Source organism: Schistocerca nitens, chromosome 1, assembly GCF_023898315.1.
Source record: "Schistocerca nitens isolate TAMUIC-IGC-003100 chromosome 1, iqSchNite1.1, whole genome shotgun sequence".
NCBI lineage: Eukaryota > Metazoa > Arthropoda > Insecta > Orthoptera > Acrididae > Schistocerca > Schistocerca nitens.
The window spans coordinates 1,203,394,145-1,203,420,910 of NC_064614.1; the positions used below are offsets into that span (position 1 = coordinate 1,203,394,145).

A 26,766-nucleotide genomic window follows, 5' to 3' on the forward strand; every position below is an offset into this window, starting at 1 on the left:
TGTGTTCAATAAACCTTCAATATTCTCCCATATGTTTCCTAACTGATCTATAAAGGCAAATTCCTCTCACTGACAGTATCTTAGAATCTGTACACAGATTTTTTCTTAAGTAGCTTGTTATTCTCAGGACAGATACTTGCAATTGTTTCTGCTAGGTATCGAATCGAGGCTGCCACAGGATTTGTGAATAGTACTGAAAACTGAAATTAATGGTAGGCAATAATTGCCTGTACCTATTTTAAATGCTGTTTCACATACCGAACTGATTTCCCAAATTATTACAATTTAGAGCTTTTTTTGTTTGTTTACAGTCAATTCAGACAGGTAGCAACACAATTTCACAAAGCAATCCATGTTCAAAGCAGCTAGGAATTTATTCTGTATGTCACTGATGGTACACTCTTGATATTAACATACTCATAGTCAGATTCAGCCACCACTTAAGATACCAGTTCGTTCCTACAGTTATGTTTCCGTAAATCTATATGAACGTTCGGGTAACAAAGTAGTGTTAACATGAAACTACCAGGAATTTGGAACAAACTGTGCCCAATGAACTTAACTCAGCTTGGTAAACCACCACCTCTTAATTAATGGTGAGACTGCTATCACTGCATCTAAACTTCATTTCTGATTATCAATAACCCCATTACACTAGTTACAAAAATCAGAACGAAACTCCTTCCTTCCACTTGGTATCTGCCCACACCACATCAGAGCAGGCCACATTCAGCAGTGTGGGAGATTTTCAGATTGACTCTAGGAACAGATCAGCTGTGGAAATCTACTAGTGTAGATGACACTTATCGTCATCAAAGGAAATGTTCGGCAACTCAAGCACTGTCTACTGATTATTTGGTATGAGACTGAATTGGTTACATTCACATAATATTCTCTAGCCGACTCAATGAAATATTCTAAATAACTGAGACATAATACGCAACACTGAAAATTTAATATTTCAATTTATGATATCTTTCATTTTATGGGCTTTCTGCCTTCATCACCATTACAGCAATGGGAGTAAGTTCACAGAAGCACCATTAGGTTCACCGAGTTAAGGCTAATTTGAGATTTCAACATAGTATCATAGAAAACCAGTATACTGTAAATCATATTCTTTTTCTTTTTCTTTAACTGAGCAACATATGGAGAGAAATTCAATGCACAAATGAAACCAGAGGAAAGCCTCTGTGTTCCTACCACTGCTGTTCTATAAACTGAATGCCATGCTCCTTACAGATGTCACCCTAACAATGGGGAATGGATCTAACATCAGAAGCTGTTTTCATGGAATTCCTAGATTGTCATCAGTTTTAACATACCTGTCACCAGTACTGGCCCCCTCATATTTATAGCCAGCTTAATGCCACCTGTAGTATGATAAATCATACAACTTCATATTATCATGGAAGAAGACTGGAGATGATCATAGGAAGCCCAAATATGTACTGTACCTATGACTCTCTACACAGAAAGTTGTGACATCCATCTGACTACTTAGACCACCACTGAATGTCATCCTATTTAGTTACCTTGCGACGCAGCCTTTAATAAAGACCCCATTTCTTTCCCTACTACCTTCTTACAATGGATCTGGAATACAGGAATTACTATTTCTGTGTAATATTTCTCTTTCAGATTTCACCAAAATAAACAGATGAACTACGATTTTATAATCCATTAGCATCAATGTTATACTGGGTTAACTCAGGCCACGATCATCATTGGCCAATTTTTATGCTATTAAGTGCACCAAGAATACTACATTCCCAAAATGAATTTTCAGTCTGCAGCAGAGTGTGCACTTATCTGAAACTTCCTGGCAGTTTAAAACTGTGTGCTGGACTTAGATTGAAACCTAGGATCTTTGTTTTGAGGACAAGTGCTCTATGTACTGAGTTTTGCAAGCCCAACTAAGTGTGCCCTCACAGCCCTACCACCTCCAGTGCCTCTTCTCCTACCTTCCAAACTTTGCAGTTCTCCTGCACACTTTGTGGGCAGTGAGGGCGGGTCTTGAATGTTGCTTGGAAAACTCTGTTGGTGGAGCATTTGCTGGCAAACGGCAAAGGTCCCAGGTTCAAGACAAGGTATGGCACACAGTTGTAATCAAACTGGATGTTGTCTGACTCACCAAATGATGGCAGCTGCTGTTTTTCGTCTGTTTTTACCATCAACTACATAGTTCTACATTTTCTAGCATGCGTCTGACAACTTCATCTAAAGTATATCAATTCATATCAAACAAAAGTAGGTACATTAGAGAAATAACCAGCTGTCTGTGTTTCATTCATCCCTGTCAAGGATAATAAAAACGCTTTGTAAGAGTGTGAAAGTGAGAGAATCATTGAATGTCAGCACTAGCAAAGTTTTATTATCGTTCATGTAACTTTGTAATGAAACTGTATTGCAGATGGAATAAGTGCACCAGTCTAACAATCCTGTAGACTACACAGCTCCACATGCTACTAACATGGCGGGTAAATGTCTATTATGCCACAAAGGTCAACCAGCATGCTACAGAGAAACACTTTTTCCATGTAATACGTCAATTGCTGTGAACTAAACAGACTTGGGCATCCAATAAAATGACAGCGCTCAATAGTATTAAAATGATATTGCTGCCAAATGAACAGTTCTAATAGGTCACACTTTCTTTTGCAATGGATTGGTGACCTCAACATTTCTTGGGAGATATGTCTGAATCACAACATAACCCACTGAACCATCAGGTAGAAAAACAAGACACTGAGGTGTGGATGGAATGTTGGCACATTGTTAAGACATATGTAATGTTTTCATAGCATTAATCCATGTGGAAGGCACCCTTCCTCTGAGGTGTTACAAATACTTCCTCTGATATCACACCTTCATATGTATACAATAATTGCCTTCTCTGAGGAGGACAGAATTTTTCAATAAGTTAATAATCCCTCATCACATGGCAAATGGCAGTCTTTTGAAGAATATCCCTAGGCTCAAAATTCCCCCGTTGTAAACCAAAATAAATATACACAGAACAACGTTATTCATTACCCCACATTCAAAAATTGTGGGTACACTATAGTCTGTGTGGCTTTAGATACTATTACTTTCAAATGGTGTACACACGGATGAGGAAAAAAAATTCCCGGATTTCCTGGTTAAAACACACTTCTCCCAGATGCAAATATACTTTTTCCACGTTAAGTGACAGTATACTTTTCCTTGGAACTGTAAAACTTAACCCTTTGAATGGTTATGGTTTTATACACTGGCATAGAATTTCCCGGCACTTTAGAAAATGAAACTCATGGGAAAAAAAACACAATTTTGGAAAGATACCTGATGTGCAGTAATATGTACACTGCATATTTTCGTATAAATTTGAATTCCACCGAACACCGCATTTTACTTTCCGAAGCATTGAAATTGAGATTGCAATGCGCTTTTGTAAGCCAGTCATAGCTCATGTCACGTGATCTCGCCAGCTTATGACAGCGGCTATTCAGAGAATACGACACGTGATGTCAGCCAATAGCAACATCACTGTTAAGTAGTGCGAACACACAAATAGGAAAAATTAATGCTTTAAATTAATATACATAGTGTTGCAAAAAGGAAAGAAAAGAAAAGTTTAACATATAATATTGGTCTCCAAGATTAATAAACTGCGAGAGAAGCTAAGCTTTCACATATGATGTTTATCTTTTTTGCGTGTCTTATGCTTTAAGATATATCACACAAATGTGTCAGTAAAATTTTTAACAACGACATAAATGTCTTATCTTCTGGGCTCCAAATTATTGTAAATGGTCATCCTCAAAGAGTTGATTTTTAAACGAGAGTCAAACACACTGTGATTTAAGAAATTCATCGTACATTCTCGCACATAGTTCATCTTGCGTAAAAGGAAATTTACTTTCAAGGTAACGCTTTTCAAACAACCATTCGCAATATTTTCCTGCGATCTATTTAATAGGTTTGTTTCAGCAGTTGCCAGAGAGTGCCAGATAACAGGCGTCACCGCGCTTGAGCAGCTACGATGACGCAGGAAGCCCGTATGTTCATACATGTAAAACATTAAAAAAGATCTTACATTATGTCGTAGAAGAAATAAGACATTAGAGGATGCCCAAGAGCATTGGGACTTTGAGAATCATAGTACAATTTGGCATATGGTGCACATTCGTAAGCCCAGATTTGGATGTAAATTTTCTTTGAGTACCAGTACTGTATTATCTCATGTTTGGTTCTTTATTATGGCATAATGCCGTAGGTGCTAGAAGAAAATGTGTGCTTGAAATGCAGTGAACAGCTGAAACTAGCCAATAGTGCTGAATTAAACACTTCATTTCGAATAAATTGACTGCCTCAGTGGGAAAGTTTAATCAAAGCCAAATTCCTTTAGGAACCCGACAAAAATAACTTCATTGTTCTGCAAGACGATTAATGATTGACTGTCAGAAAGGTGGAAATAAAATAAAATCAAACTAATAACATATTTTAGCCTTCTGTAATTATGTGCATGTATTTTAATTCCCTTTATAGCTCCTGGCCACAGAAATTCGTCCCCCCCCCCTCCTCCTCCTCCTCCTCCTCCTCCTCCTTCTTCTTCTTCTTCATTTGACGTAAGAGCTGTAAACGAAGAGGAACGAGCAAAATCACTAAACGTGAACACGGGTCGCATGAAAACTACCCACCTCAAGACTGCTCTGTGCATCAGTCCCGGATCTACGGTATTTCCGAACCGGGACAACACTAGGTAGTGGTGCCTCCCCCCCCCCTCCCAACTCCCCCTCACTCTAGAGTTTGAGGTAAGACATAAAAATAAATAAATAAATAAATATCGGCTTTTCAAAAATATGTTCAGCTTGTAGCACACATCTTTCTGAAGATGATCTTGATGCAATAATTTGCCAACAGCCGTATGAATTGTAGAAATTTATTTTATTTTATGAACTTCTATGTGCTACCAGTTTCGGCATTACATTGATGCCATCTTCAGGCCCCACTCGTCATAGTCGTAAAATCGCTATACACGGAAGGAGCCATATAACTGGATCCATGAATCAATCATCCTGCAACAGCTCTTGGTGGCTGATACATAAAACATATGTTCAAGGAAATGTAAGAAATGTTATTTGGTCTTGAGTGCGCCGAAGTGCACTGCCACGCCTGTTCACATGCCATTCTTCTATCGCATGTCACTGTATTTGGCTCTGTGGAACTCAAACGTGTAATATTTTGTAATGGGTGCTATCCAACTATATTCAGGACAGTGGAAATTAAATGTCCTGTGGTGCCTCTACTGCTCCCAGTTGGCCTGTTTGACACCCTGCCCCTCTTTTTTTATAAGAACCCCCTCGCAATTAATAGTAGATGGGATTATTTGAAACAGGGAGAACAAGAACTCTTTAGAAAATTTGCATTCTTTATTGTCTATTAGCTAATAACTTGCTGTTTTGTGTGACATCAGATTAAATATAAGACAAACAAAACCAGTAAAGGCAAGAGAGAAACAAGACAGTACACATTTCTTCAATTCTTAAGTCCTAGCATTTTTTCTCTCTAATCTTACTACAGCTTTACATGGCATGCTTTCCTTCCTGGGAAAGAAATCTATTACCCCAACAAAGACCGTCAAATGTTTTGCTACATGAAAAAACGAAATGTCGTTATCTAATACTGAAAAAGACGTAAAACAAATAGTATCCAAAACTGGTGTGGTTTCTCGACCTGATTACGTGTATTTTCTCACTGTCTGCTACATAAAATGAAACAGGCCTGCCTAATATTGCAGCAATGTTAACACAGACCAAAAAAACAAGACTGTTTTGGCACAAATGGTCATTTGTATACCACGACATAATATAATTCACGAAGTGCCAATATCAAATGCCTATAAGGTCTACCACAACCAAAACGTTTTATATTAGGTTATAGTTTCACATTTCATTCAAGCGCTCTAGCTTCTGAAGCATGAGCTTGAAAAGTGGTAGCACAAAATTTTTATATAAATTTGGAATCTTCATATTCATCCATAATTTGTGTGATATGTCCCAGTTTCTTCTCCACCCTCATTCTAACAAATTATCTTCTCATCACTAATTCTGTTAACTATTCCCGCCAGTGTCAAAACTTATTCTCCGGTTAACTTCACTAACCCTGCCACCATCACCGGTTTTGTTATCCTGCATTTATTATCCAGTTAGGTGTTATTACGTGTTCATACAACGCATTTCCCATGCTACTCCCAGAACCACTTTAGCGGCTGCTAGCCGGGGCCTGTACAACTGGCCCTAACCAGTGTAGCAGTCTGGCCAAACGTTTTCTGTCAAAATTTCATTTCCTTGGATGGGCTGAGAAGATAATACGTAATATTTCTTACCTGTTATTCCTGTTAGTCACTTACTTCTACTCTGGTAGTCTGAATCTCCAGATTTTACTAGTAATTATAACAATGCTGATAATTCGCAAATCGTCAACCACATTGGCAGTCACCCGTTTGGCTTTATTCTGCTCAGCTCGTATAGCCCCATCCCCTTGTGTCTGCAGTTAAGTTCATTTCTAGATACCACAGGGACTCCCCTGGCAGAGACATCACGTATACTGCGCATGCACTCAAAAATCAACTTACGATTCATTCAGAAATCAACACAGAATTTGTTCAAAAACCAACAGGGATGCGTTTCAAAATCATATGAATAACTGATAAACCAACTTGCGCTGAATGCTAGGCGCTTTGTGAAACAAGGTCTCGCGAATATGTATTTGGCGCCCCCCCCCCCCCCCTTTCCCCATGAAATTGCCAATTGCCACCCAGGGGAAATATCCCCCACTGCCCCCTAGATCTGGGCCTGTTGCCCATGCATGAATCTGGCAGCTTAGGTGCGTCAGTAAAATTTTTCTGGGTAGCATCTTGCTGTTATTGCTTATACAGCTAACTGCCACACTTGTGTAGCAAGAAACAGGAGAAGATACTACTCATATGTGACTCTACAGCGCATGCACATGAGCTCGCTCACAACTGCTCAAATGAATCTAATGTAAGCAGTTGTGGCATCATGTTCATTGGAGGCAGGTTGTTGTTATGAAGCATTGCATAATCTTTCTACTGCCTTTGACAATTTGTATAAGCTTGTATAAGCACTGTGTTTTGTTGCTGTATATGGCGCATTTCCTTTGCAACTTAAGGTTTATTTTCATTCTCTCTCTCTTTCATGTTTTATTGCTTCAGTATTACTCTGTAATAGCGAGATACAGTAATATCCTTTGGTCAAGTATTGGTTCTTACCAGTTAAGGTTACAAAAAATTAACTGAAAACTAAAACAATAAAATATTCCTGGGTTTCTCCCGGATGAAAAAATTCCTGGGTTTTTTCCAGATCTCCCGGTTGTCCTGGGTCGTACACACCCTGTTTCAGTAATGGAAAGTGGTAGTATTGATGGACAATACAGTGAATTAATATCTCCTATTCATTTGTTGTTTCCATTTCCAAATGGAAATAACATTCAGCAGAACACCTGGAAGCAAATCGTTAATTTCGTCAAATAAAATTTCTTCATCTCAAGAATGCAAAAGACCAAGAATAACATCAAGTTCTGCAGGGAACATTGTTTGTTTTCAAACAACTTTCTACATGATGGTAGAAGTTGCAATAGTTTGTAGGCATGTCAACTGGCACCAATACTATGACCTGAACCACAAATGTTGTAGCACTTACCACAAAATGATATGGCTGATGATGTGACAACTCTTGACATGGCCATCCCAAAAATCTGGACCCATCTCTAGTAGGTAATGTGGATTATATGAGCGTAGAAACAAAGAATGTCTTATGTTTGAATGGTAATGGCTTCAACAATTTTAAATACGACTTCTCATTTAGTTTTCATTTAGTTCCCTTTTTTAATTTCTCTTGTTACTCTGACTTGCAGCTGTAATAATCATTTTTTTAAAATCGAAAATAGCACCAAGATGTATGAAAGTGAGCTCTTTAAACATATATGTCCCACACCATTTTTATAGTATCTATAGTATTCTCCTCTTCATTTCTCTGAATTCTTGCAGTCTTTTATGTTTTGAGGCACTAGCACATCATCACAACAACTGAAGATTATATCTATACATTCTCAGACATGAAAATCTCTGAGTTAGCAATCAATCTTTTCCTCATGAGATGATCTGCTTGTTGAAAGAATTTGCCCACTTGCCAACAAAAACCATTTCTATGGATAGAAGACTATTTAATGAGTTAATTTTCTGCTCCACTCCACCAGAAGTACACTATTTTACATAGAGTGTGCTAATGACACAAAATATGCTTTCTTACAATATAATGTTCTGTCACTAAAGTAAAGGGGGGGAAATATTTACAGTGTTCTCTCTAATCTCTTAGCTTACAAAATTAAGTAATTACTTATCAAGTAATACCTGAAAAAATGCAGGAAGAGTTTAGGTATATAAGTTAATATTCTTAACATTATTGAAATACATGATGATGGGCACTGGGACACTACAAAATCCACTTCAATGTACACACAAATCACCATCTTTCAATATCTGTGAGAGGTAAAGCAATCCCAGCATTAAAGCTAAACATTATAACAAACTGCACTCAATATACACCCTAACAAGCAAGTTTCATGCAGATGCCAAATGAGGATGCCTGGTACCAAAGAACAAACAAAGTTTGAATCCTACTGTCACCTAGTACGGTGCCCGTTACAACTGAACTGGTGACCTACATTCAGCAGTGGCAACTGGCACAGAAGATTATTTTCTGACCAAAATGTAAGAACTGAATACAAATGTATGAATGAATCAAACAATGAATAACATGTGTGTGTTCATAAGACTTAGTACCATGGCAGTAGTATCAAGTGAGCGAGAAGAAGCTGTTTCTAGGCCGAGGCGGGGGAGAGACACTGGAATTCGCTGCACCTGCATGCGGGTCTCACGTGCGTGTGTGCATCCTTCTGCCTTTCTGTGTTCAGCTCGTCTCGCTCGTGCTCTTTACTACATAGACATTCCTCATTAGTGACAGCACTGTCACCATTATTGAGTACAGTGCACCCGGGGAAGGAAGGAGCACAGCAGGCACATCAGTTTGCAGAGGTAGTGATTTACCAGTGGAGATAAATCTGCCAACACTGGTGGGGATTACCTCCATTGGCTGTACCCTGCTGGTTAGCTGAAACACACTACTTTGCTCCTACCTTCTGCAAAAAATAACTACACTGACAGCTGAAATAAGGACTGCAGTTAACAGTCTTCTTTATGTAATTTAAAAAGATAAATAATATTGGAAACTAGAATTCATATTTCAATAATTACATATTCCTAGTATGAAGAATATTTTTAGCCTTTTCCAAACTGCCAGTTTCATTACACTATTCTCTAAAATAAATACTGACTGACTGCACAATAATTTCAGCATCTGAAAATTTCAAAAAAGAAATAAAATACACACCATGTTTAAGTCAATGTATCTAACATCTTTAACCCTCAAAACTGCTTCTTCATGCAACGTGTAGGATTTGGTGGTTGCCGTTAAAATTTAAAATTCTTACAATTGCTCCTACTTATTATTAATCCTCAATCTCCTAATAATATTTTTGGTGCTTTAGTGAAAACTTTAGAGGCTCGATTACACGATATGGTTCCTTTTAATTATACATGTCACTGTTTCTTGTTATTCTCAATTTTCATTCCTTGGCATGGATGTGACCTCTCTCTTAATATTTCATTGCAATAATTTGGAAAACTCAGCCCACTTCAAAGAACATATTCTATTGCCCTTAAACTGATTTTTTTTAAAACAAAATATATCCCCATCATTTTCCCCAATTTCCATATTTATGATGCCAATATTAATCGTAACAACGACTATACACTTGGTTAGTTCCAAGTGTATTACAGTAATTACTTTTACTGGATCTTCTTTATTGAGGAACTACAGTTATGTGCCAGGACTGAAATACTAGTTGAAGAATATCGTACTGTTGCACAGCATTACTTTAAGTCTACCTTAAAATATGAAAGAACTGAGATCACCTAGCCAACTGTGGGCTGCCACTGGCTACTTACATGAATGACATCAAGGAATTAAGAGCATCTGTTGCCTGTTTTCTCAGAGCTTTAATAGCAAACTCAGATTACTGATCTAATACTGAGCTGAAATAAATGAATGAGAAGTGAGATAAAACATAAGAAATTCTTCTCTATGATTACTGAGAACTTAGATTATATCCAAATGAAGTCTGACAGTTATGATTCAACATACTGTGAAATATATTCCATGCAACTTTTGATTCTGGCATTTTAGAACAACCTAATCAGCACAATATTCCGGCATAATCTTTCAATTGGAAAATAGTTTAACACATACAAAATATAATTTAAAAAGAAAAGCAGCAAGTTTCATTACTGCAATACACATTATCTAAAACATTTGTCAAATTTCAATGTGTCAGAAAATAGAGCAGACAATCACCTGTCCCACAATTAATAATAATTCAAAGCCACAAATTCACTGAAATTCAGAATGAAAAAACAGTGATCATGAGACAGGTGACAGACTACTGAAGCAAATTCGGACTAGTTGATATAACTTATCATCTTGGGCTGACACTAGGATATGGTTATAGTTAACATCCACAAGAACTAAACTTTTAAAGCTGTACATGACACCACGTAAATGTTATGACAAAACTTTTAAAATGCTGGACATGAACTGCTGATAAGCACATACCAATATTATATTGTACTTTGCTGTATTGTACTGTACTGTATTCTGTAAGCAGTTTTAAATTGTGTGGTGTCATGTATGAAAACAAATATTGATAATCTGTAAGACAAAAAATTTAAACATAAGTTTTAAAGTGTATCAATTTATATCACACAATATATAAACCAGTGAGTTGCAATTGTTCATAGCAGTGCGCTGTAAGCTGTTTCTTATTACACTTGTCTCTAAAGCGACTTTAAGTGGAAAATTATAGCAAAATAAAATAGTGTGGCAGTGATTTACAAAATGAGCTTCTGTATGTTTGGATGCTTTAAAATTAGTTTCTTATTTTGAATGAAGTGATTTTTTATTTCCTTCACTATCAATTTAAGAAACTAAACATATTTTCTTCTAGAGTACAGACTGAGATGACAAACGCTGTCTCACTTCTATTAATTTAGGTTAGGTGTACCAGGTTTAAGGAGCACACATTCAACAATGTAAAACTCATTTTGCAATGTTCACTGATAAATAACGATTGTACCAAAACAAAACCAGAATGAGCAGTGCTGCTATGTCTAAAGGAGCCATCCATTTACCACACGACGACTCAATGTATAGGAGAAGGCTTTTACATAACCACTGACATATGGATATTATATTTTCTTGATGGAACTGTTCTAAAAACTCTCACTTCTGTAACAAAACATTACATCACATATACAAAACCTAGCCGTGTTACTATTTCAATAATGGAACAATTCACAAGTAAAAAATAATGTGTAAATTATAATGAAACCAAAAGTGCAGAATGTAATACTTTAATTACGTCTGATGTTAGTTTTATCAAATAAAAACATTCTGGCAACCCTGCACTTGCAAACACAATGCTTCACATATATCTTACAACAGCTTCTAGAATTTGACAACAGGATTGAGGATTGTTGAAGCCTAATTTCTACATTTAAAGAATATCAATGACAAAGAGGTAAATTATAATTTATACAAACCTCAGACCTGCTACAATGAACTTCATTATCAATTTAATATTCTAGCATGAGATTTTGAAAATTAAAAAAAAATGTTATAGTAAAATACTTTTTTTCTAAGTAGCTTTGACTATGTGTATAATGTTACATTCAAAGTTCTCACAAACTTTTGTCATAGTATCAGAAATTAACTGACTGTGACAGATGCAAATTAACAGATACCTTCAAGGAACTTTGACACACACACACACACACACACACACACACAATTAATACCATTTATGAGAATCAAGTATTATCAAGTATTATCTTGTTTTAAAATACATACATTTAAACTGGTGGTTTATGTAAATTCCAAGACAAAAATACGGAGGAAATGGATCTTAGTATTTCTCATTAAAAAGACTTATGATTCTAACTGCAAAATGCACGAAAATTCTGAACTAGGAAAAGACAAAGAAATAAGTGTCAACTGATATTTATGTATATCTTTCATTCCCACAGGAATTACATGTTCTGTAAGCCTTCACTGTAATCAAGCAATCAAGAACAGATTCAAATATGCCAAAATCAAAGTTTTTCTGCAAAAGTATTTTCCTCTTTGTGAGATATGAAGAGAGACTAAAAATTCAACATTTATTCTAAATCATTCTGCGATATTCACAAAAATTTACGTGAACAACTACATTATGTCTACATTTGCTCCACAATATAGGAGCTATATGGCACATTACGAAACCCTCCATGAGAAGAAAAAGAGGGGAAAACATGAAGGTAAAGGCATAATCCTGTGAAAAATTTGCTCTACAATACAGGAGCTATATTACACATTACGAATTCCTCCGTGAATTAAGGAAGAAATGGACAAAGGTTTTTTTTTTTTTTTAATTTTATAATTTCTTTTTTAATACTGCATGAAACACTAATGCCGTTACTTTTCACATACAAGTACACTTTATTTTTCATGAACAAGTACACTGTTGTTGAATGAGTGTGATTCCATGTGACATTGAGACTGACACAATGATATTTCTAAATAAATTTATGCCAGTTTTAGAAATAAAAAACAGCGAAATTTTAGTGGCCTGAAAAATTACTGAAGTTACAAAATTATTTGAGAAAACATAGTTAAACAAAGTCAGCATATCTGCAGATGATGATGGAGAACAAAAATTTTGCTTTTTATATTTGCAGCTATTTAAACTGAAGCTGCAGCTATAGTAGTACTTTCAACTGTCAGTTTCAAGAGGACATAATATTTCAGAAAAACTTGGATTTTTAAATAAACAGAAGTATGCAACTAATCTTCAAAAACAGCTGTGCATTTAGTGTCCCACTAATGACAAAAAATTTGAAACGTTTACTCTATAATTCAGCAACTACAGCAATTCCATTGACTTTAGCTTAGGAGGGAGAAATCCCAATAAATCCAACTAGTAACCACAAAGTAGTATTTAACATATGAATGAGTAACTGTACCCCACACTTGACAGTTGTTTGGGCTGTTACTGGAATCTAAATGCTTTAACACTACTTGTCATTTTTGGTTGATACAACAATTGCCTTAATGGTTTACACTAATACTGACATATTATTTATTCAGAAAATGGGAAAGCTATGTCAGAAAGCATAAGAGACAACTTCATGAAAAGTTGCAGAAAGATTACAGAAAATACTTCACCCATGAAGGAAAAAAAACAACGAACAGGATAGAAAAAGAGGGGAAAACATGAAGGTGAAAAATTTTCAACTGAACATCATTAGTAAGAAACTGAAAGAAAAAGAAAGTACACGCTTAAGGTACTCTCTGTACTGACTGAAGATGAGTTAGAGACCTGTGTTTCCCCGATATGATCATATAAATGTCTTCAGTCCTTCGGCCAAGTTGTTTCTCGAGTAAACATGCTCCTTCCTGCCAGCCCCTCAAGAGAATCAACAGCCACAAAAAAAAAAAAAAGTGTGTGTGGGAAATCCTGGTTAAAAGGCAGCAAAGCAGATTTTCTCAGAAGACAAGAAAATTTCATACTGTAAACTTATAAGTGATAATTTGCTCAAAATACAAAACTTTTTCACAAGGAATAAAATCTGCAGTTAACTTGTATGAAGGATGTTAAGTCTACTGTAAACACAGCAACTGGGAAAATAGTTAGCTTGCAGGAACTTTACATGAATACGACAATAAAAGAAACTTTTTTTAAGCAAGTATATACAGATATGATATCAAGTTTTTCAACTTACAACCAGAGTACATTCTCTGATTTACACAGATCCTGAGACAAGTAATGAACAATCTTATTTCAAAGACCTGTACACACATAATCTTGAAGAAAACACTGGGTCAGAACCAAATGCCAAAAAATATTGCCAAGAACACTTATTTTGTTCAAGTTTAAAACTGCAAAAAAGACTTCGACCAAATACATGTATGCTGCAGTTGCACTGAGGCCTCTTGACGAAAACTGAGAAATACAGATGTGTACGAGATCTGTATGGGACTCAGCAAAGATGTTCATAGTTGGCTAGGAGGATGTATCTTACATAGAGTTTGACAAGTTTTTGTCGTTCTTTCAAATCCAGACGACAAACACATTAGGAACACCTCAGATCACCGATTTCCAGGAAATTTACACTTTCTGAAAGTGGACGAGTAGTAATCTGCATAACTTCTGCGTTGGAATTTTTTTCAATTACAATAACTAGGTACCCAGGTTTTTAATGCTGTACTGAAATTTATCTTATTTATAGGTAACACTTGGTTCAAGAATCATAAAAGAAGGTTGTATACATGGAAGAAACCAGGGGATACTGACAGGTTTCAGATAGATTATACAGGGTGTTACAAAAAGATATGGCCAAACTTTCAGGAAACATTCCTCACACACAAAGAAAGAAAATATGTTATTTGGACATGTGTATAGCAACAGAACGTACCAGCGTGACTTCAAACACTTTGTTACAGGAAATGTTCAAAATGTCCTCCGTTAGCGAGGATACATGCATCCACCCTCCATCGCATGGAATCCCTGATACGCTGATGCAGCCCTGGAGAATGGCGTATTGTATCACAGCCGTCCACAATACGAGCACGAAGAGTCTCTACATTTGGTACCGGGGTTGCGTAGACAAGAGCTTTCAAATGCCCCCATAAATGAAAGTCAAGAGGGTTGAGGTCAGGAGAGCGTGGAGGCCATGGAATTGGTCCGCCTCTACCAATCCATCGGTCACCGAATCTGTTGTTGAGAAGTGAACGAACACTTTGACTGAAATGTGCAGGAGCTCCATCGTGCATGAACCACATGTTTTGTCATACTTGTAAAGGCACATGTTCTAGCAGCACAGGTAGAGTATCCCATATGAAATCATGGCAGTGAATCGAGGAAGTACAGTACATACTGACGAAACTAAAATGGAAATGGAAATTAAGCGGACACATGTCCACATAACATCTTTTCTTTATTTATGTGTGAGGAATGTTTCCTGAAAGTTTGGCCCTACCTTTTTGTAACACCCTGTATAATGGTAAGACAGAGATTTAGGATCCAGGATTTAAATTGTAAGACATTTCCAGGGGCAGATGTCGTCACTAACCGCAATTTATTCGTTGAGACTGACTACCATCTATTGGTTATGAACTGTAGAATAAAACTAAAGAAACTGCAAAAAGGTGGGAATTTAAGGAGATGGGACCTGGATAAACTGACTAAACTAGAGGTTGCACAGAGTTTCAGGGAGAGCATAAGGGAACAATTGACAAGAATGGATGAAAGAAATACAGTAGTAGAAGGATGGGTAGCTGACTTATTTTAGAAGCTAGATTAAGAAAAGGCAAACCTATGTTTCTAGCATTTGTAGACTTAGAGAAAGCTTTTGACAATGTTGACTGGAATACTCTCTTTCAAATTCTGAAGGTGTCAGGGGTAAAATACAGGGAGCGAAAGGTTATTTACAATTTGTACAGAAACCTGACGGCAGTTATGAGTTGAAAACATGAAAGGGAAGCAGTGGTTGGGAAGGGAGTGAGACAGGGTTGTAGCCTCTCCCCGATGTTGTTCAATCTGCATATTGTGCAAGCAGTAAAGGAAGCAAAAGAAAAATTTGGAGTAGGTATTAAAATCCATGGAGAAGAAATAAAAACTTTGAGGTTTGCCGATGACATTGTAATTCTGACAGAGACAGCAAAGGACTTGGAAGAGAAGTTGAACGGAATGGACAGTGTCTTGAAAGGAGGATATAAGATGAACATCAACAAAAGCAAAACGAGGATAATGAAATGTAGTTGAATTAAGTCAGGTGATGCTGAGGGAATTAGATTAGGAAATGAGACACTTAAAGTAGTAAAGGAGTTTTGCTATTTGGGGAGCCGAAATAGGGAGAATATAAATGTAGACTGGCAATGGCAAGGAAAGCGTTTCTGAAGAAGAGAAATTTGTTACCATCGAGTATAGATTTAATTATCAGGAAGTCGTTTCTGAAAGTGTATGTATGGAGTGTAGCCATGTATGGAAGTGAAACATGGACGATAACCAGTTTGGACAAGAAGAGAATAGAAGCTTTCGAAATGTGGTGCTACAGAAGAATGCTGAAGATTAGATGGGTAGATCACATAACTAATGAGGAGGTACTGAATGGGATTGGGGAGAAGAGGAGTTTGACTAGAAGAAGAGATCGGTTGGTAGGACATGTTCGGAGGTATCAAGGGATCACCAATTTAGTATTGGAGGGCAGCGTGGAGGGTAAAACTCGTAGAGGGAGACCAAGAGATGAATACACTAAGCAGATTCAGAGGGATGTAGGCTGCAGTACGTACTGGGAGATGATGAAGCTTGCACAGGATAGAGTAGTGTGGAGAGCTGCATCAAACCAGTCTCAGGACTGAAGACAACAACAACATATAGGTAACAAAACTTGCCTACTAGGTTATTGAAGTAGGAAGTGGGGCCCAAATAAGTAAACTACTGTTTCGTCTATAAACTAATATAATAAAATTACTTTAATGAAGTGAAAACATTCTATTTCGCGAGTCCCACCAGTGAAAGTCTTCAATTGCAATTTTTATAAGTAAACATTAATAATGTTAGATTTATTTATACTTCACACGGAGTTGTTTTAATAGCATGAATTCGATGTTTTCAAAATAAAATACGGGCACAATTCACAGAGTTCTTGTAAAATGTTGGTGGGCATTCAATGCTATGTCCATTTCCTGTCTCACCTGTGACAAGGTTTTAAAAATGATTAACAGCTCACTTTGTAAGCTCCCAATATTCAGATTTAAATGGAAAGTAAAATATCTATTCATATGATCAATCAGTCAATCAATCTTGATTTATGTCTATTTATGCTTTAAGCTGTATCGGCTTTTGAGTGTCGAAAATTTTAGTGCAACACTCTCTCTCTCTCTCTCTCTCTCTCTCTCTCTCTCTCTGCAATGATTACAATTTCAATGGTATCCATAAACTGAGTCAAATTTATTAATTAGCTCTGCCTGATTTCATGCTCAAGCACCTACGTTACTTCTTCCTGCTAAATTATTATTACTCTTTCTCATACCCATCAAGAAAGATTGTTCCAAAATGACATGATGTTCTGCAACAACCATAGTGTAAAATGCTTGAAGTTATACTTACAAGCTTCCCAAGGTTCGTGGGATTAGCTTAAAGATTTCATGTTAGAGCTTCATTGTAATTAGGAATAGACATGACCCCATCAGTGTCTCAGACATGTGAGGAGCAATTCTCATATGGCTCTCACTTAAAACACACATGAACAATCTAATCAAAGATAGCAGCACCTGAAGCTTGCTCACAGGCAAATGTTATAAGTTACAAATGCTCAGTATCCAGTGAAAAGTGATACTGAGGATGATTTATGAGGAATTAAAACTGAGTGCCGCATCATCATCAAGCACATGCTTACACAGGTACAACAGCCTCAATCTGGAAGTGAATGTGCCTATTTCATACTCCACAAGTGTAAAATCTAATGAGATGGCACAAACATATACTACCTACAATTTTGGCATCAAGTTAAAGAAGTTGATACCAATGAGAGAGTTCAGTGTGGGGGTGGGGGGAGGGGGTGGAAGAGGGGGGGGGAGCTGCTCTATTCAATATCCAAGTATTAAAAAGATATTTTCGTTTCTATTTTTTTCAATTACACACACTTGTGATAACATTAAAACCCAGTTAAAGTTACGATTTGGTGATCATAAAATAAATTACTATGAAACATTTGGTTAATTGTGTAGCCCTTATTAGATTCCTCTTTCTTTCACATATCTTCACTTCCAGTATAATATTACTTCTTTGATCTGTATGAAATCACTACAAGCCATACATTACACATGACAGCTTATGTCTTACATCCCACAAGAACTATGTCCTACAAAGCTGGTAGTTTCCTAATTGCAGAGCACTCACAGCAGCGAGTTGCAAGGTCTGCATAACTACAGAATACCTGGACAAGACCTCCTTAGCCAATTACCTACAGTATACTGGATACAGTGCTGTTTCTGCCAAGCTGCTGCTGTTTCCATTTTCTGCACAATACTTTGAACATGGATCCCTCCATCCTCTTCAGAATATGACAGCTTTATCGGCTGTCTAAATACTGAGCAGAAAATGAAAATAAGAACTCAGCAGAACACCTGGTTGTATAAACCTAATCAACCACACCAAGAAAACCTGACACACCAACAAAAAGCTATTAGTTGTATTTTATGCTTCTTTGAAACAGGATTCAGAACCCACAGAAAATAGGGTTTATAGCAGACAAAACTCAGTGGCAATGAGTTCATGCAAAAATAGTTCATGCTATTTGTAGCAATTGTTTTGAATGTTAGGATAGTGTAAACTGCCTGATTTCAAGAACTTTTTACTCATTTTCTGAATGAATACAGATGGCCACCCTTTCACTGTAAATGTTTCTAAACATCTCCCATACACAAAACAGTTTCATTAATTGCATACAACTAATATGTAGAGCAAAGTATATGATGAACTTCTGCAACTACGAAATTTTTTTTAATTAGAAATCTTAGTACTAAATGGATTTTGTATCCAATGAGATATGCAGCTGCAGCATTCACTTTGTTGCACTATTGCAGCTTTAGAACAGCAGTAAAGCATACTGAGCTACTGCAATACCACATTTTTGTTTCACAATATGCTGCAAATGATGGACAAAGGGCAATTCTGTAGTCCTAGATTTCCAGAAAGCATCTGACAAGTTTCAGGCTGCTAGCTGTTAACGAAGGTTTGCATGTACAGAATCAGTTGTCAGATATAGGAATATCTTTAAGATTAAGTAATAGAATCCAGTACTCAATAGCTACAATGCTGAAATTACAATAGACACAATAGAAAACAGAAAGCATTTCAGAAAGGCAGTTCAAAAGGCAGAATTTCAGGAGAGAAAGAAAGTGGACTCAGGAAGAAAGGGAACAACACTCTACAAGGATATAGGAAATTTGGAAACTAAGGTAATCTAATACAATGAAGAGAAGCCAAAGTTGATCATTGTCCAAATAGGTTATTCGAAAGAAGAAGAAGGAGAGGACGAGGAGGAGGAGGAGGAGACGTATCCAGTGCATTGTCCTGGACAATGAGTGTTCATCGGAGACAAAAGTATCTCCAAGAGTGCCCCAGGGATGAGTAATAGGACACTACTTCTTCTCTATACACAGAAACAGGATGTAAATGTAGGAAAGGGGGGAAAATCCCCGATTTTTCCTGGATTTCCAGGTTCAAAATACATTTTTTCCCATGTGGAAACACACTTTTTCCTTGTTAAGAGACAGGATACTTCCTACTTTCCATCAGAGTTTTAAGACTCATCATTCCTTTGAATGGTAATGGTTTTATACACCAGTGTAAAACTTCCTGGCATTTTAGGAAACAAAACTCAGAGGGAAAAAAAAAAAAAAAAAAAAAAACACTTTGGGAATGTCTTTGATGCGTGGCAACATGTACACTGCATACTTTCATATTATGAAAGTATAAATACCAATACCACGTTAGTTTCGGAGGCACTGAAATTTAAATTACAATGTGCTTTTGTGGGCCAGTCACAGCTCACATCATATAACCTCACCTGCCAATGGCAGCAGAGAGTCAGCTAATAGAAACATCACTGTTAAGTAGCATGAACACACAAATAGGAAAAGTTAATGGTTTAAATTAAAATGCATACAATACAGCTACTAGGAAAGCTAAGCTTTCACTTATAATCAATATTGGTCTTTTTTTGCATGTGTTACCCTTTAAGATATTATTAAACACAAATGTGCCACCAAAATTTTAAATAACGACGTAAATGGCTAGTCTTCTGGGTCCAAAATTTTTCTAAGTGGCTAGTCTTCACAGTAATAAGTATCGAATGAGAGCCAAACACCCCACGATTAACAAATTCACCACACATTCTTAAACAAAACATAATTCATCTTGCATAAAACTAAATTTACGTTGAAAGTAACACTTCTCAAACCACCACTCACAATATTTTCATGTGACCTGTTAGAAATGTAAACAGTTGTGTCATCATGCTCATTTAAAGCAGTTTGTTGCTACGAAGTATTGCACTGTCTTCGTCCTAAAGCCTCTGAAACATTTTGCTGTTGGCAAATGCTTGTGTCTGCACTGTATTTTATTGTTGTAAATGGTGAGTTTCTTTGCAACTAATGTTTTATTTTTGTGTTTCTTTTTAAGGTTTTGTTAGAGTATCAGTTCTTACCAGTAAAAATTACAAAAATTTAACTGAAAATTGAGACAATGAAAAATTCCTGGAATTCTAAATATTCTTGGGTTTTTTCTTGTTTTCTCCCAGATGCAAAAATTCCTGAATTTTCCTGGGTTTTCCAGTTGTTCTGTGGCATATACACCATAATAAATGAGGTGAGCAGCAATCTGTGACTGACTGCTGATGATGCAGTATTGTATGGGAAAATGTCATCTTCAAGTGACGTTAGGAAAGGTTAAGGCAGCACAGAGATAGTTCAAATGTTTTGTTCGATAATGGAAACATGGTTCAAGAAAAATCGAGTCATGCTCTTGGCACTCGTTGACCTAGAATTCCTGGCCAAGAGAAGTCTACTGATATCAAATGCTGTCCTTAAATCGAGAAGGAAGAAATTTCTGAGAATGTACATTTGGAGCACAGCATTGTATGGTAATGAATCATGGACAGTGGAAAGCCAGAACAGAAGAGAATCAAAGCATTTGAGATGTGATGCCAAAGAAGAATGTTCAAAATCAATACACACAACACATTTATGTTGGTTCCAATAGGTAAGAGACTGAAAGGACCATTCCCATTGGGATTCCAATGCATGTTCATAGTGATGTAGTGAAGAAAACAACTTGAGAAATTTAACACTAATGTATAACATTTACTTCTCAATATCCTAGCTGCTGAAAAACCACCATTAAAGCAAATTTGTCTGCAGACCGTTTTGGCACAATGAATGACAGTTTTATTCAAATATTGGCATTTACTGGTGGATTACCATGATTGAGTGTATAGCTGAATCCAAATGAAGTCGAGGAAGATACATGGGGTACAATAATTTAAATTGTCCATTTTACAGCAAATTTGTTACTTCTGTTTTATTATGACTTTTTTCACTGAGTCATAACCTGTCTCTTCTGACACTATATCAATATTAACAGACTCTTAAAATGAAAATTAACTGCCAGTAAAATTAAAATGGCCACAGAGATATGTAATGAGTGTGTGCATTGACAATCGTGTAACTGATGTGAATTGAAGTACATGGTTACGAGAACACAACAGTTACCGATTCTCAATATGTTACTGATTGGGTGCTACATAGAGCTTGAAATGTTACTGCAAGTCAAACAGCTTGTAGCCAACAGACAGCTGTAAATATTTTAAAATAATCACAATTCTGTAAATACACAAGCTATTAAGGCAGACACTTTTACTTGTATTATATGCTGAATAACTGCAATTTGAATAAAATATGTCAATTTTTTAAGTAAAACAAAGAATAGCAGTATTGAGCAATGTTTGCTTTTATATTTTTGCTACATTGGTCATAAAATTTTTAACTTAAATAATGGATAAAGATCAATTGAAGATACCTTTTGAGAATGGTCAGGAATAAATATAATGTAACTGTATACTCTGAAGTGACATCTGATACTTGTGAACTACAATTGTCAATTTTTACAGTTAAAATTTTAGTATACATAAATACATTCAAAGATTCATCTGTTTTTGATTGACACCATCGCTGAATATCTTTCAAATTAACATACGCACAACTCATGAATACCTATTCAGAACACAGTGCTACAGGTTTTGCTCTACTAGTCTTCACAGTCAATTTGTTGAAGGTACTAAGGCTAAGTGGAAAAAGTGATTTGCTTGTTTCCTACAGAAAAGCTTCATACTAAATATGCAAGTTATTTGATTGGTTGAAGAATCAGTAAAATATAAAGCTGGACTGTGTAAATTGATGGAGTTCTGAGTTACTAGTAATGACTTCTATGATAGACATACAAAAAGTTGGCTATATTGAAAAGGATAAAAAAGAATTTTGTACAAATTTCAAAGGTCTGAAACACTCCTATGAGTGTGCAGTAGAAGTAAGAATTTGCATTCATATTACGAATCATCAAGCAAATGATACAACCTGGTAAAGTTACAGAAATACCTTTTAGATTGCTGAACAATGGAAGGGACAAACAAATACTATAAACGGCAACCACTGTTATTTCGTGATATTATGAAGATCAAGCATTTAATTGGAAATGTGATGGAAAGGGACAGTATGTTGTCTTCCTGCAGCAGTTCCCGATTGATGGGTAAGGAATATTTAGCCATGAGCTGTGCCACATGACAGTAATCCTTACTGCAATAGGGACACAATATCTTGCAGACTGTAATGACTGTCACTGCCAGTAAATCAGAAGCACATAATTTGCAAAACTTACTGTGATGGACTTTGGTATGCCTGAAATCAATTTGCCACTTTCTCCATTATTTCGTAACAGAACTGTAAACCACACTACATATACTGAAAGAGATGGTCTTTACACTGTCCATATGTGGACACAACTTCTGTGCATTTGATACATGTTCCACCTCATTCACTGCATAAGATGTCAGTGTATCGCACTAGGTGACTTTATTTACTTGCCACCTTAGATTCATTCATTCATGACATTATTTTCTTTTAATGATACCAACAAAGCATTTTTATAACTGAAATGCTAATATCTTTTGTGTTGATGAATCTTGCTAATCAACAAGTAGCAAACACTAACTATGATAGATCCATTATGAAAGACAGCCTGGGAATCAGTTCTGCTCCATTCTTTGTAAGACAAGTCTATTTACACATTTCACACACTGGTCATAACAAAATTTTAAGCAAATTTCAAAAATAATTATTCTGAAACTGAACAAGAAATCCGTAAGTACAAAATTTAACAATGCAAGCAAAAGATGTGTCATTTCTCTTTTGTTAAACTGTGTTTAATTCTGTAAAACAAAATAAATTAATTTTTGTATCTAATAACTGAAAATGAATTTTGGTCTGAAGTGTGCTTAGTAAGAGGAAGAATGTAAGATTTTAGTTTTACACGCAGGGTGGCAATTCACCATTTAGTGCATTTCATGGTCCTTTTACACACCCCAAATACTGATTAATACATATCTGCCTTTACTAGATTAAACAGCAGTCTTGGAGATATCTGAAACCAACATTATTAACTAATAATAATGTGTATGGCAAACTAAAGTAACAGAAGCAAATCATATGATGAAATAATGTAAGATTAAATACTTCTATGCTAACCATCATGTCAATACCTGTAAAGAAATTTAGTTTCATTTGTCCATTACTCTGTAATTTTCACAGAAAATATTAGTATTTATTATTATTATTACTGTTACTTATATTACTTGCATGACAACACTCCTGACTTCATTAAAAATAGATTCATTATTAATAACAAGTAAATACAACAGTTCACTGCAAAAATAAAGAAGTTGAATACTAGTACACCATCCAATTACTGCTCTATTCTTATTGTACAAAAACCATAAAAACTCTTGCTTCGTGAACATCACAACATAAATAAGACAGGAAGGAATCATCAAAGACAAATGCTAACCTTTAATAGCAAAGAAAATGCAAGATAAAAAATTCTGAGTTTTCAGTTTAGGAAGGGATATCATAATAGTTATTATTCCTGAAGAAGACTACTAGAAAAACAAATACTGATGGCTAAATAATAAATGTTGTTATAAATCTGGCACAAACCCATTTACACTGTGAGCAAATGGCCAACAATCCTCTCACCTGATAAGAGTGATTACTGCAACTTTCAAATGAAATATGAAGCTCTGTGTAGCAAGTACAGGGGCAGCACTGCTCAAAGGTGAAATATGCTATGCAGTGCAGGCATAAAGTAAGCATGTCTCACCTGTTCACGGCGCATCACCTTCTCCTCTTTTTCCCGCTTCCGAACCTCCAGCAGATATTCATTGAATAAGCTCTCACGTTCACGCATTTTCTCAATATTCTTGAAACGCTCATCCTTCCCATGCTTTTGAGCGAAGTCACTGAATGATGATCTGCAATAATAAAATTAGGATCTTCAGCAATAAGTCCACTTCAACTGTGGTTAGGGGCACACAACTCTGCAAAATCATGTCGAAATTAAGACGTGATCCAGAATACTGAGCAACACAAAAGTATTGTTATAATCATGATTTTATTAGTTTCCTACCAAGAATTCCAACCACGATTCTTTAAGGCAGGGGTGTCCAACCTGCAATCTGCACACGGTCCACAGTAAGTATCAACACAACCCAAGTAATGCGAATCTATCATACGATCAGTAAAAAAGAAATTTTAACTGATACATAATCCTAAAGATGGGATAAAATGTACAGCCATATTTTTATATTTGATACAATAACTTGAAAACCAATTTCAGCATTTTTGAAAAAATAATCAAATTTATGTATTTATGCAACACCTTTTTCAAACAATATGGATACAGGGTGACAATTATTGAACTATATGAAATAAGATCACATCTTCTGAACGGTTTGCATAAGGACATTCAAACTAAACAGCTGGCCATGAGTATGATGGGAATTAGTACGAGTTCAAGCCCATTTTCTTTTGGATGCATTAGTCAGTAAGCAAAACTGACACATTTGGGGGACTGAGAATCTGCATTTCGCGATCGACAAATATCTTCACCATCAATGCACGTGCGCGCGCATTTGGGGGCCGCTTTCTGCTCTAGGCTACCCAGAGGCCACATGGACCTCTATCGGTCGCCATATTCACCAGATCTGAACACATGAAACTCCTTTTTGAGGATCTATATTAAAGACAAGGTGACATCTGTAACCCCAAAACTATTGCTGAGCTGAAAAGAATCATTCAGGAGGTCATTGACAGCATTGATCTTCCGACACTTCATTGGGTCATGCAGAATTTCGCTATTCATCTGTGACACATCACCACCAATGGTTATAGGCAAATCAAACATGTCATAACCCAAATCTGAATATCTATAGTGACATTTATATGTCGAACAAAGTGTGCAGAGAGGGTGCCAATGCACTTCCAACCATCACCCATCGGGATGTAGGGATGTAGCCACCCACCGAGAAGCTGGCTACCACTGCAAGAATTCCAGTCACCCCCAAGCAATGCTTTGTTCACTTTTATTAGTCCATTAGGACAACATAACGTGCAAGTAGAAAGGTGTAATGACAAGAGAAGTTTGAAGCGTCACTGAAATACCGGCACATTATGTCCCTGAGCATGAGAATGCAGTGATCATGTGGCTAGTGCTCAAGCTCTGTAATTGGTGGGTCACTAGATTGGGGTTTTATACACCAGCGAGAACTTCCTGACACTTTAGAAAACTGAAAACTAAACTCCGGAGGTGGGGGTAATGTTGTCTCCAATCTCGATAAAATGGATAGTATCTAAAGTGTCAGTGAGAAAGTCGAAATGAAATATTTTTAACATTCCTCTTATCTCACAAACGGTTTGAGATATCGAAACAAGATTTTGGCAAATGATGGGATCCAAAGAGGAAAATATTTTGCCATATCATTAGTACATGAAACTTCCATATCTAGCCAATATTCAAGCAACTACAGACTTTTCCAATTAAATAGCTTAATTTTTAAGGGCCATCAATAGCTGATGAAACAAGATTTGATACAGTTTCCTAGAAACTAGAAAAAGTTTTTGAGACATGGCTCAAACATTCAGAATAGGATTCACACCCGTTGTAAGTATTATGGCGTCAACAACCAAAGTGTTGAGGGATTGCCTCCAGCAACTCCACATGCAAATGCCTTTTTTTCTAAATAATGTAAATTATTTATATAGCATACAAAAGTATTCATCTGCAGTCTGTGATGCTGACAGAAAACAAATTCATCTAAAATGCCCAGAAAATTCTGGTGCAATGTTTTATAGTTATAAAAATTTTGATTCAATCATACTAACAAGCAGTTGCAGGTCCTCAGGGGAAACTCATTATAACTGATGTTGATGGATATGGAAAGGAAAGAGAAGTTGGTAGATTTTATTCTTTTAGTGTATTTCGCTTGATGCAAAAAGAGGAGCTTAATATATTGCTACACACTCCACAACCAAAGACATCAGCTGTTTTGCTCTCCGTATTCACTGGAGATGAGATATATCCATAGTTGAGGCATTTGTATCAAAGCTTACAGTCTATGCGTTTTAGATCCATGGAATGAATATTTCAACATATGCTTTTCCAGATCACAATGATCAATAGACTGTGCTTTGGGAATAATGATCACTATGTGGAGTGCATTTTGGAAGCCAACAGAAACTTCAGCAGAATTTGCTAGTGAAATTGTGAAATGTACTTCCTCCACAAAATTGTCATTGATCCACAAGGATCTTTGAGTGTCAATGAGCAACGTACGGTAGACGCTGAGCATTCTATACAATGCACTTATAAGAAAGGACTAAACTTTAACATATCTTCAAATGAAGCTGTCCAAATAAGACAGTTTTGAAAACTTCC

At 36.3% G+C, this 26,766-nt stretch overlaps 1 protein-coding gene across 1 annotated transcript in view; it reads right to left on the reverse strand.

Annotated features, from left to right (window-relative positions):
* LOC126201124 (transcription elongation regulator 1) overlaps positions 1–26,766 on the reverse strand; it is a 266,120-nt gene that overhangs the window by 65,642 nt on the left and 173,712 nt on the right. The window contains exon 13 of the mRNA XM_049936763.1: positions 24,154–24,304. Within this exon, the coding sequence (XP_049792720.1) occupies positions 24,154–24,304 (151 nt within the window). The remainder of the gene's footprint in view (positions 1–24,153; positions 24,305–26,766) is intronic.